The sequence below is a fragment of the Etheostoma spectabile genome, chromosome 1, assembly GCF_008692095.1.
Source record: "Etheostoma spectabile isolate EspeVRDwgs_2016 chromosome 1, UIUC_Espe_1.0, whole genome shotgun sequence".
NCBI classification, from domain to species: domain Eukaryota; kingdom Metazoa; phylum Chordata; class Actinopteri; order Perciformes; family Percidae; genus Etheostoma; species Etheostoma spectabile.
This window is the reverse complement of record NC_045733.1, coordinates 15,719,419-15,731,666: the sequence shown is the minus strand read 5'-3', so window position 1 is coordinate 15,731,666 and position 12,248 is coordinate 15,719,419. Positions and strand designations below refer to the sequence as shown.

At 39.1% G+C, this 12,248-nt stretch overlaps 2 protein-coding genes across 5 annotated transcripts in view; one reads left to right on the top strand and one right to left on the bottom strand.

The window, feature by feature from the left end:
• Positions 1–2,165, bottom strand: part of pcnp (PEST proteolytic signal containing nuclear protein) — a 3,106-nt gene extending 941 nt beyond the window's left edge. Inside the window, exons 1-5 of the mRNA XM_032504098.1 lie at positions 1,923–2,165; positions 1,051–1,274; positions 812–883; positions 664–719; positions 1–302 (exon numbers count right to left, since the gene is read on the bottom strand). The exon at positions 1–302 is cut by the window's left edge and continues 941 nt beyond it. Of these exons, the coding sequence (XP_032359989.1) occupies positions 191–302; positions 664–719; positions 812–883; positions 1,051–1,274; positions 1,923–1,968 (510 nt within the window). The 5' untranslated portion in view covers positions 1,969–2,165 and the 3' untranslated portion in view covers positions 1–190. The remainder of the gene's footprint in view (positions 303–663; positions 720–811; positions 884–1,050; positions 1,275–1,922) is intronic.
• Positions 2,166–2,909: 744 nt separating this feature from the next.
• Positions 2,910–10,161, top strand: stk16 (serine/threonine kinase 16). 4 transcript variants are annotated; one of them, XM_032503075.1, is made up of 8 exons: positions 2,910–3,040; positions 3,415–3,539; positions 3,966–4,185; positions 4,266–4,399; positions 4,865–4,952; positions 6,288–6,416; positions 7,104–7,225; positions 8,355–8,605. In XM_032503075.1, the coding sequence occupies exons 2-8, from the start codon at positions 3,454–3,456 to the stop codon at positions 8,491–8,493; spliced, it is 918 nt and encodes a 305-aa protein (XP_032358966.1). In that variant the 5' UTR covers positions 2,910–3,040; positions 3,415–3,453; the 3' UTR covers positions 8,494–8,605. The 4 variants fall into 4 exon arrangements, 3 of the variants coding, with proteins under 3 accessions (XP_032358966.1, XP_032358881.1, XP_032359039.1); XM_032502990.1 differs by having other exon boundaries at positions 2,990–3,008; XM_032503148.1 differs by lacking the exon at positions 2,910–3,040 and adding an exon at positions 3,159–3,177.
• The last annotated feature ends 2,087 nt before the right edge of the window (positions 10,162–12,248 follow it).

The window sequence follows — 12,248 nt, the reverse complement described above, 5'->3', positions numbered from 1 at the left end:
AAACGCAAGGTCAGTCACATAATATCATAGAGGGCTTAAAGTATTCTTTACTGTATGTTCACAAAGCTGAGAAGTTGTCAAAACCAAGGCTGCAGTAAGGAATCATTTGAGCCTTTATAGATATCTCTGACAAGGTTTAAACTATACACAATCCTTCTTTAGTGACAAACTGTGGTAGTGTGGTAGTCATTTACAATTTGTCTGCTTGGGCCTTCATCTTCCTCTCCCAAAGTTTTTGATGATCAGAGAAACCCTGCTTGCCCTTGTTGAAGGAATTGGGTCCTGCAGATGTCGGGGTCTCCCTGAAAAGAAAGCAGATTAGTCAATTCACAATTAACTAAATGTGAAATGTAGCGTTCCATTTAAAAAAATAGATTCAAAAGCTGAATGTTTTTAATGAAAGCAGAAGCTGAGGCAACAGTTATTAAGTACATGTGTTGTGACTGTTTGTCCTTTATCTGGCCTGTTTTAAATGGTCAAGGGGTGCCAGCTAGGTCTCTCTCCTGACATCGAAGACAGTTTTATTCTAGTAAAGGTGTATATTGTTTGTGTTTTATATATAGGATTAAGAACAAAACCACACAAGCGTGCAGATATAGAAATGTACACCCTAAACAAACGAAAGAATAAACACAGCAAAACACCACACAGGTGTGTACTCACCTGCCAATATTCTTCATCCTCATCTTTGCTTCTGGGGGCATCTCCTCAGGTTCACTCTGCATGGCAAGAGAAAGTTAAAGTAAGCTTTTAAACGTTTGTTTATGATTTTGAACAACCATGACATTAATGCGCGTGATTGTGCACTTACATCATCTTCATCAAAAACAGACGCCATCCCTGACTTTTTTGGAGGAGCTGATGGTACTGGCTCTTTGGGTTTCTTGAACAGATTGGGGAAACATGTTTTTCTTCACTTAATTTATTAATGGATTAATTATCATTAATTAAAACGCATTAATAACTAGGCTACTTCTTTAAAAACCACTTAGGGGGCAACATTAAAGCAGTATGTGTGAAATCCGTTATAATGCATTACTACACACTCACTGATGCTCCAAGTTTGATAGAAATGGGGTTCGACTTCTTCCCCATCGGACTGCTCATGCTAAAGCCAATCTTGGAGAGTTTGCGGGGTGCTGGTGGGTCTGCGGAGGACTCGTCCTCATCTTCAGGTGTGAGATGCTGGGATGTGCGTTTGACTGCGGTCCCTTCTCCCACAGTGCTACAAGAGACAGGCTTAGTTTTCACTCTGTCTCCCTCCTCCTGCGGCCCTGCTTGAGGCAAGACAACTCACCAAGGTGAACAACTGTTTCCTGGGAACTGGAGAATAATAAAAGCTACCACCTTTACCTGTGGGGCTAAAGTGTCAAGCCATTAACTAGCCAAATGTAACGTTAGCCTAACTTAGGTTCCTCCCATTTAACTTACGGTTGTAATAGTCCACCTGGGAACTGTGTATTCAAAAACTATCTACAACATCGGGGTAAAAGTAAACAGAGTCCTGTACGCAGGGTATGAGATCAAAAAATAATTTCATTAACCTGCTTCTGTACTTGGACACTAGCTAGGCTAACGCCAAGTTAGCAAGATAGCAAGAGACAGGCTACTGAAGACAAATATTCAACATATTCTCTGACCAACGTAGCTAGCAGTTACTTTAGCCGTGAAGTTACAGCCATCCCAATTCCCATAGCTGACTAGTTTGTTAATACAACGCAAACTATTTACGTTACTTCGCATTAGCTAACGTTAGCCAACGATACGCAGCTAACGCTACGTTAGCTTAACATTAGTGAAATTTCCTCAGTCTAGCATTAGCTGGACGTAGTTTTTATGGATAGTCTGAACAATCGAGCTAACGCTAAATACTGCTTATTTTGTCAGCCACATTTTAGACGTTAAAACAGCACAAATATCACCTCCGTCGTCGGTGCCACCCCTTCTGTTACTCTCGTAATCCGCCATAATTTTTTTCTGTGGACTCAAGTGGCTCGTGCCGCTAATCTTCTTCAATCGCTGTGCGCCAAACAAGCTCCGTACACACTATTTATGAGAGGAGAAGAAGAACATCGACATCACGTCGATTTGTGGAAAATGCTCAGAAGGGGCCCCAGAAGCCCTCTGTTCAGTAAAGTAGCATCGGGATACTTGTTTGTGAGTCGTAGTCTATGGTCGTATTGAGTATTGAGTTAATTTTATAATATTGAGTTAATGCTAATTAATTGCTTCACCAGAGACGGGGTACAACTAATAAATGTAGTGTAGATTACATTTGGTTTGATGGACCAGTACGGTTTTAGGCTAATATTTATTTATTTATGTTGTGTATTTACGTTGTTTATGATCATTTGTATATTGAGAGTTTATAGGCCTAGTCTTACTGTTATTTTCAGTTGTTATTCTGTGGTTTGTGTATATGTTTTTTAAATTATTTATTAAATGTTCAAAATATATGTGACGCATTTTCTTAAATGGGTTTAAAAGGTTGAATGGTGGGCATAATTGAGTATTTTTGGTTAAGAAAACCAGCTAAGTTTATCATGGAAATTAGTAGATATGGAATATTGGAGAGGGTAAATGATTTTCATCTACAAGTTCTAGACAGCTTGTGGGCCATTCCTGTAAGTCCAGACAGGAGAGGCCACCTCGTATTTCAGGAGTGCTAGGAACAGAGAATAAAACACATTCATAAAAGATATGCATAGGGTTTGTCAGATTTACTGTAGGCCTGTGTATTTAAAAATTGAAATAATATGAATCAATACATTTAAATGTATAATGTAAAGTTAAGCACATGTATCAAATGGTAAGGATGTGATGGATTGTAATATGAACAAGAAATAGAAGCAATATCATTTTCTTTGATTCTACAGGCTATACGAAACAAGATTAATAGGGTGTAAGCTCCAGTCCCCGCTCCAAAGCAGAAGATGGCAGTAGTGCGCCCAATACAGTGCTTGCCAACCGCCGTTTAAAACCAAGAAGAAAAAGATGGAGACATGACAGTAAGCTAATTTGGTAAACAGACAGCTAGCTGGTAAGAATAATGACGCATTGCAACCAATTATAGCATATGTTTGTCATATTTAACGTCGGGTAGTCAATTAAAATTCCACCGCTATTGGGACTAACGTTAAAATCGACGTTAATGTCGCCTTTCTGCTGTTCTAGCTTGTAAGTTACGTTGGAAGCTTAGCAAGCTACGTTAGATGTTTGTGATGTGTTATGTTAGCTAACGTTAACAGTTTACGTTTTATTGACAATGTGTCTTTTTTTACTACGACGGACGTAAAGCTTATCTTGCAGTTTACTCTCATTAATGAATGTTTTAGCTTGTAGCATTATCTGCTATATTTCTGTGGTTGTCTTTTTCAAATAACTTTTTTTTTTTATATGTCCTGCTTCTCCCAGGCCCTTAAAAGCTTGGTGTTAAACAATGAGCCAGTCAGGATGGGACAGACCCTGTGCACATGTTCCCGTGGCTCCATCACCATTGATAACAAAAAGTATTACTTTGTCCAGAAACTAGACGAAGGGTAAGATAACAGTTTGATGTATTTTTTTGTTAAACTCCACTTAGACTTTGAAATACGCATCAGTGAGACTCGGTGTTGACCTTGGGGACATCTTTCTTAGTTACAGTACTTTTAGTTTAAGTCAATCTGATATACACCAAACTTCTACAGTAAATACAAACATAGCACACCAAATTTCAGTTGAAAGGAGTCCCCATGAAATGCTCTATGTAGTCCTCCTTTGAGGAACATCCATGAAAAACGATAGTGCCCCCCAAAAAATGGCCCTGTATATTTGTGAATTGTTTTCAACGATTGATGTCTTCAGTAGGAACAAACGAGGTTAGGGCTGAGAGCATTGATAGATGAACAAATCGTATCCCCTAAAGTCCAATTAATACTCATATGATCCTCCTGATCTCTAATTTCCCTGTGTCCTCTGTTCAGTGGGTTCAGTTATGTTGATCTGGTTGAGGGTGCAAAGGATGGGCACTTCTACGCCCTGAAGAGGATCCTGTGCCATGACCGTGAAGGCCGCCAGGAGGCTCAGACAGAGGTGGAGATGCATCAGATTTTTAATCACCCTAATGTCCTGAGCCTGGTTGCACACACCTTTGTCGATCGTGGAGGCAAGACTGAAGCGTGGTTACTTCTACCTTATATTAGAGTAAGTTGGTGCACAAGTTGGTATAGCCAGAATAACCCTGAGGGAAATTATCTGATTCTCATATTTTACTCTTTAAACAGAAAGGCAGTTTGTGGTCTGTTCTGGAGAAGCTAAGAGACAAGGGGAGCTCAATGCCTGAAAAACAGGTTTTGCAAATCTTGCGTGGCATCTGCTCTGGACTCAAGACTATTCATGAAAAAGGCTATGCACACAGGTAAGACACATACAGTAATCATGACAAAATGCCTACATCTAAATATGAATTAAGTTTACTTGATGGAAAGAACTGTTATTTTATCATTAGTGCTTAAAATTGACCTCTAAACATTGAAATTTGGCACTAATCCTAATTTCTGCCTAATTAATGAATTTCATACTGTCAGAAAGGAAGGGAGGTTTTTTTCCCTTCCTTTCTGACAGTGTGAAATTCAAATATATATTATATATTCAGTAATTAATTAATTCATTGTTTAAAAAAACAAAACAAAAAAAACATACCAGTGACATAGCACTTTACCAGTCAGGACTTAATGTACAACATCTAGTTTGAGTACATTGCATCGTACACTTAAACATTAATGTTAGTTTCCCAAATGGCAACTTTTGTGGTCTGCAACACAATTGCAGACATATGAAAACTATGTACACTGAATGCCATGTGTTTGCTTTAATTTGAAAGAGACTTGAAGCCCACAAATGTGCTTCTGGATGAGGATGACAGGCCTCTTTTGATGGACCTGGGCTCGATGAACCGGGCCAGGATTGAGGTAAGGAGACAGTCTATGAAGAGTTTGAAAGATTTTACATATGACTTTATAAGCATTGATCCTTTCAAACACTTAAGCCCAAATGAGTTTAATTGATGCCGGAGGTCAGTCACATCCCTACAGTCTGTCTCTATGTTGTATCAAAAGCAAAATGCTGCGTGATTTGGGAAATTGGGATCTTACTGTGTAGGAAAAAGAATCACTTTCATTGATGTGTCTGTTGACATTAAGAAATTATTTTGAACATTATTCTTAGATGTTGCTGACTAGTATGAAATTAAGATATGTCAGAAGCTAGGCCTTTTATATTAGGACAATGAGAGCCAAGCAAGCTAATATCCATACCGGGGGATTTGTAACTCTCAAATACATCAAAAAAAGATAATGTAAACACTCACTATACTTGGCATTATTTTAGAAATAAGTTCCAAATTCCACCTCAACATGGCAGAGTAACATTTCAACCACATATTCAAAATGTCATGCTTCACATCTTTGAAATGAGCAGTTACTGGATTGTCTATATAAATACAGCTTTTAGCTATCTGGATGTTATCTGGACCACTAGCTATGTAACAAGCAGAAGCCTAAGTGATGTTACTGGGGGTTCATCTTGAAGCACAAAACATTTCTGTTTTCTTCTTGGAGAAAGTTTCTCAAGTTTCTTATATGCTTCCAACGTTTGTTACTGTGGCTTACTTTTCGTCTTAGCCCAGAGCTTGTACAAATTTGTCATGGTATTTTACTTGACAAATGTGATGAAAAAAAACTTCCTAGTGTTGGTGCTTACGACACTGATTGCTCCCCTTGAAACACTTATATGGGAAATTCTGCTCTTTAGTTTTTTCCCCCTCTACACAGCAGAAATAGTTTTTCAATTGTTGTCATAGAATAAATACTAACATAACATTTGAAGATTGAGGGGCAGCATAAGTGTTTTTTTTCAGCTGTCTATGTTGTAGGTCATCTAAATCAGTGGTTCTTAAATGGGGTAATGTGTACCTCTAGGGGTACTTTCTGGGGTACTGCAGGTGGTTTTGAATTTATTTTTTGGAGATGTTAATTTAAAAAAAAAACAGTCATGCATAGTACCTAAAATAGTTACACAATACACAATATTAATGAATTAATTCAAGGATTCTTAATATTTAAAATGTAGCTTTTGTGTTTTTCAGTTACAATATTGTTGTTTATTAATTAATCACTTATATATTTTGGCCTGGTCAGGGGCTACTTGGATAAACACAATATTCCAAAGGGGGTATTTTATTGAAAAAAAGTTTAAGAAACCCTGCTTACCCTGGGATGAATTGAATAAAAGTGAGTTACTTTCAGGTTAAAGGAACCAGAGAAGCCATGACCATACAGGACTGGGCAGCTCAGCGGTGCACCATTTCCTACAGGGCTCCTGAACTCTTCAATGTAGAGAGCCACTGCATTATAGATGAGCGCACTGATATCTGGGTAAAGATTTGTGTTCTTTATTGATTTTGTAAGTTGTGCTAGTTGTCTTCCTAAATGACAATTCCAGCGCACAAATGAACTGAGCAAAGCAAAATGGCTTAATGACACATGGGTACCAAGTCAACCATTCTGTGGGACTTGTTTTCATGATTGAATGTGACCGGTTTCAGCGCAAACTGCTAATTAGCTTATAATGCTAGTAGTCGGGGCACTGATAAAATAAAAAGATATTGCTATTTCTATACCACTAACGAGGCCCAAAATATCATCACACTTCCACTGTAGCATAATGAGGGTCTCTACATGTAAACCAAAGCATTGACTGTAACGTTCGCCCATACAGGCAGGCGCCGACGAACGCCGTGCTTGTGCTATGTTACTGGTTGCACGGCGTTCAACTTGTCATGGCTGTTTTCCCAAGATAGCAATGTCTTAATACTTTGCCAGCGCCCCTACTACTAAAGTTACAAGCTAATTAGCGGTTTGCGCTGAAATTGGTCACATTTGATTAGCATGAAAACATACAACTCGGTACCCATGTGTTATTAGCCCCTAGGTTCATTTTGTGGAGGAATTGTCCTTTAAGTGACTTTTAGTAAGTCTCTAAAACCATATCATAATGTTACTGTGCATCATTCACTAACTACGTCTTTCCTCTTCTTTTGATGTCTTCCTAAACTCTTCCAGTCACTCGGATGTGTGCTATACTGCATGATGATGTTGGAGGGGCCATATGACATGGTATTTCAGAAGGGGGACAGTGTAGCCCTGGCTGTCCAGAATCCAGTGACTATCCCACAGTCTTGCAGGTCAGTCTTCAGACCATAACATTGTCTTACAGTGTAGCAAGTTTCCCGTTGATGTATCAGTTTCTGTCACTTCCCTGGGTAGTGGTACTACTGTAGGTATGTGTAACCTTCAGGGCACAAGAGGCCACAAAATTAACTAAATTAACATGCAGTGTTTTCCCTAGGTTTGCGGAAGACTTTGCGTGATTGCATTTGGCTAGAGCATTAGGGGTCCTACCTCAAGAAACCATTTTTCAATTAAAGAAATGCAATTTCATGTCATTTTAGAGTTGGACCGTTATTATTACTATATCTGTGTCTCAAATATTGGAAAAGCTACAGCAACTAAATAACACTCAGAGCTTAAAGAAAAAACTTGTTAAAGAAGTCCACCGGGACCAACTGCAATCATTAGATCTGATCTATATTTGATGCTCACATGAATTTTACATTCATTCGCCTTAAGATGCTTCCCAAAACCGCTTGGGTGCTGCGCCTTACTGTACGTACACATCGCAGCCGATGTGAGCTGCAAAAGAAGCTCTGGCCGCCCTGTTAAGGACGCTTGTCAAAAAGTATGAGGACGCTTTTGCTGCGTTGGCCACTTTATGTTCGATCATATGTTTCTCTGCAGTCAGCCACAGCAAAGGACGTCTATCCGATTGGTTGCTGGTCGTTTGCCACTGAACCACGCCATAGCTCATTACAATAAAGTTGACCTAGTTTCAACTTTCTGCTTGACACTCAACACGCCCAAAACACGACGCCGATGGATTTCCCACTACTTGCAGCTGAGAGAAGCCGTGTTCCATTAAAAATGAACAACTTCCTGTAACTTTGAAGCTCAAGTCGGCCGCGTTGTGTACGTACAGTTAGCCTTATAACGGTAGGGTAAACCCTGACATGTAAAATAAAAACGTGGCAGACTCAGATTTTTGTCCACTTGTAGTTACTAAAAGCCATTGTTAGTCTGCAGCTATGTTAATGTGAGACTGACTTTTCAAATGCAGTAAAAATGATCTGAGTGTAGTTAAATTTCCTTTTTATAATTCAATAAATTGCTTCCTGAAAACACAAGTCAGGTTAATGTTTTCGTTTTGTTTTTTTTGTGTTTGAAATCAGCTATGTCTTGTCTTTGCCTTGTACCCAGTTACTCGGAGGGCCTGCAGATGCTGCTGAGCTCCATAATGGTGTCAAATCCCCAGGAGAGACCAAACATCAACTGGGTTCTTGACCAGGTACAGGACCTGCAGAGTCGCAGCCCCAACACCCAAACCAACATGGTGTGATGCACCTTGAACTGGATGTGGGGTCCTGGAAACCTTTGCCCACATCTGAACGCCTATTATTTTGAGTTTGAAAATATTTCTTTTATTTATTGACTTGTGTGTAAAAGCCTAGGGTGCAGACTTTCACTCAGTTTGGGGAGCTTGGCAAAAGTATCAGTTTTTAATTTAAAGGATCCAATCCGGCCAGCGTGTCACAGTGGACTGACTCTTGTAGTCCTTATAGACTTGTGTGTACGAAATAATCTGAAAGGCCTCTAATCTAATTCCAGCCTGTAATATAATGCTTTTGGGAATGGTCAACTATTGCTTCTAATAGGGAAATGGCTTCGCTTTATAATCTTAAAGGGATGTTTACAAATTGTAGTTTGCATTTTTTTAAAGAAAAGGGATATCAAAAAAGCTTTGCCAAATTTTCCGGTGGATGAAAGCTACCTGAGTTTAATACATATCAGACTTCATTCCCTAGAAGAAGAAGGAATAGGGTCCAGTTCCCTTTTTTTTTTTATCTTGATTCCTGTGTTTTTTGTGTGTAACATCTTGTGGTTACACACACATGTGCTGTAATCATCGATATACACCTTTGCCTTCAGCTTTTCTTCACGCCTTCTCTCGTACTGTTGGTGTTTACTGGGGGAAAGTTAAGAGGTGTTCCTTTACCTGCTATGCTGCATTTAAACACACAGAGGTGCTCCAACATCACGACTCCACATATTGACATGGTGATGTTTCTCTACTGTTAATGTGTGAATGGGCTCCTTGTAAAGCAGAGGGAAGAGGGTCTGCTTACATAAGAAGAAAACTATTCAAGGAGAAGGGGTCATGTGTTACTGTAACACACCTAAACGGTAAATAATCATTTTCACAAATGACATCTTTTTATTAGTCACGCCAGTGTCATATCAACCCTTGCAGTTTAACCTTTACTTTTCACTGTATTGTCTTTTTAAATGGCATTTTCCATTCCAGCTATGCTAAATTCTGTGTTTCCTGTCATGTTTGATTGTGGTCTCGCACTGTTGTTCTCTCAGGGTTCCCCCACATCCTAAAGGGTTTGGCAGTCTGAAGTAGCAGACATAAACGGTACCTTTCCAAAACAATTATTAGATTAAAAAAATATATTTTTGGGGCTTTTTTTTTTTAGCCTTAATTTTTGACAAGACAGCTGAAGATATGAAAGGGGAGAGAGAAGGGGAATAACATGAAATAAAGGGCCACAGGTCGGAGTTGAACCCCGGCCCGCTGCGTGGAGGAGTAAACCTCTATACATGATCACCTCTACCTATTGAGCCATCTGGGCACCCAAAAGTTGGACATTTAGGTTGAGATCAACACTTTTAATGCAGTGCTTGTACACCACATTTGAACTAAAAAACAATCTTGATAATGACTTAAGTTACTTGATAGTATGGTACTTGGCATACAGTACTGTTCAAATATATTATCGTTTTAAGCTAAGTTTGGAGATGTCAACTGATTTTTAAATGTTTGTGTTGTCAATGGAAAACTAATAGTGGTATCCCACAGATGGTAAACTAAGGATTTCTGTAAGTGTTGACGTGAGTACACAGATAGGAGTAAGTAAGAGTGAGTTATTTGATTATGGGAAATTGTTTAACCTCTCATTCACTGCACAGTAAAGGATAAATACACATTAATTATGTAGCACTCATATGCAGTTTTTAATAAAAGTGTGAAACAGACTCCTTCCTAAAGAAATGTATATGAATCAATACTGAATGACCCCACTACATAGTCAGCATGATGTACTCAATATGGTCAAAAGTTTTTAGACCATATTGAATCAATTGAGTTGAATCAACCATCAACAAACACTTGCAGTTAAATAGGTTGTGCTGAAGAGCTCACCATCTTCAACATGGCAGTGTCATGGGAGGATGTCCAGGAAGTCAGTTAATCAAGAGGTAATTATATTGTAATATAAAAAATATTTGGCCAAACATGGGTTTTTCATTTTTAAGCAGCAGTACTAAAGCCTAAAATCACTCCGATTGGACCCTGGACCATTGGAAACGTGTCCGAGAGATGAATCATGCTTTACTGCTTTGCTTTTAATTAAGAGCATTCTTAATTCTACAGTATGTAACATTGGGGCAACAGTTTTGTACTGTTATACCCTTTACCGATTTAACATGGCAATGCATCCATGTGCAAAGTCAGGTCCATTTAAAAAAACAAACAAATCTAACCGTAACTCCATCCAACACCTTTGGGATGAACTGTAACATTGACTGTGAGCTAGGCCTCATCACCCAACATCCTCCCGACCTAATGCTCTACTCTTGGCTGAATGGGAGCAAATCTCTGCAGTCAAGTTCCAAAATCTTTTGTCAAACCTAATATGAGTGGAGGATGTTCTATCAGAATGTTCATCAAATATGTGTAAGATGTTTGTGTGTATCCACATACCTTTGGCCACGTAGAGTTGCAAAGAGCATTACTAAAGAAAACAATTTAGGAATTCTTACTTGTAAACACAGAGTGTTATTTCCGAGTCATTTAGGTGTAACTGATAATGTAGAGTTAATGTCACAATACCTTTTTCCTCGTGGTTATGCAGTTTAACATCAAATGAGAAATACTATAATTTTTTTTATTAAGTCGGCTCTATTTGATTTAATCCTCTCCCATGGCAAACAAGCACAACCTTCATCCAACAATATCTTAAGCTGTGTGTGTGTGTGTGTGTGTGTGTGTGTGTGTGTGTGTGTGTGTGTGTGTGTGTGTGTGTGTGTGTGTGTGTGTGTGTGTGTGTGTGTGTGTGTGTGTGTGTGTGTGTGTGTGTGTGTGTGTGTGTGTGTGTGTGTGTGTGTGTGTGTGTGTGTGTGTAAACAAATATCAAACTGCTCATGTAGCTGAATTTACAACCCTTATGTCCACTCAGATCAGTGAGATGTCACACGACACTGCTGTCCCAATTACTTTCATTCAAATTCTGACCCTGACAGGCACGCACACACACACACACTCTAATGGCCGGTCATAAAGTATACATAACATATCACATATCTACAGTGCATATGCTCTTTTTTTACACAACCCCACCCCTTTGAATTCATTACACTTGAATTAATGATATGCCAGCTGATTTCTTCCTCAGGCCCACCTATAAATCCCAGACTCCCATGGGACTGGGTCTAACGGAGCTGTGTTTATGGGTCCAACGTGTGCCCACACACACACCTTTTATATTCACCATCATCTGCCTGTGAGGGGCTGAAATGATGTCATACAAGACAAGCGCAAGGTCAACTCAGTGTTCGCCTACATTTTAGCACCAATTTCATGTGCCTTTGCTTACCGTTCAGTTAGGGGGAAGCACTGGCTGTTTGGATCCTCCATGTGTGTGTGTGTGGGTGTGTGTTTCATTTGTAACCCAGCCCCAGTCCTCAAACACAAATACATTTTAGCTCTCACACCATAAACCATCTGCAGACTTTATTGATTTGGCAATGAGTCAATTAGTGAATTATTTAATTAGCAAGGCATTATGGGTCAGCACATGCTCCCACCCTGCACTGTTCCTAGGTCTCTTTAAATCATTGGACACATATGTTTTGGACCCCATGTAGGTGTGAGCATGTAGTCTTATCTGTGCAAAATGACCACACAAAAGTTTTTTTTAAATACAGTGAATTCAGACATGATTCATGTGAGACCTTGTAAAGTTGCCCAGTAAAGTTTTTGTTGTTACTTCCCAGACGAGGGATCCTTTATAGCTTTATATATATATATAT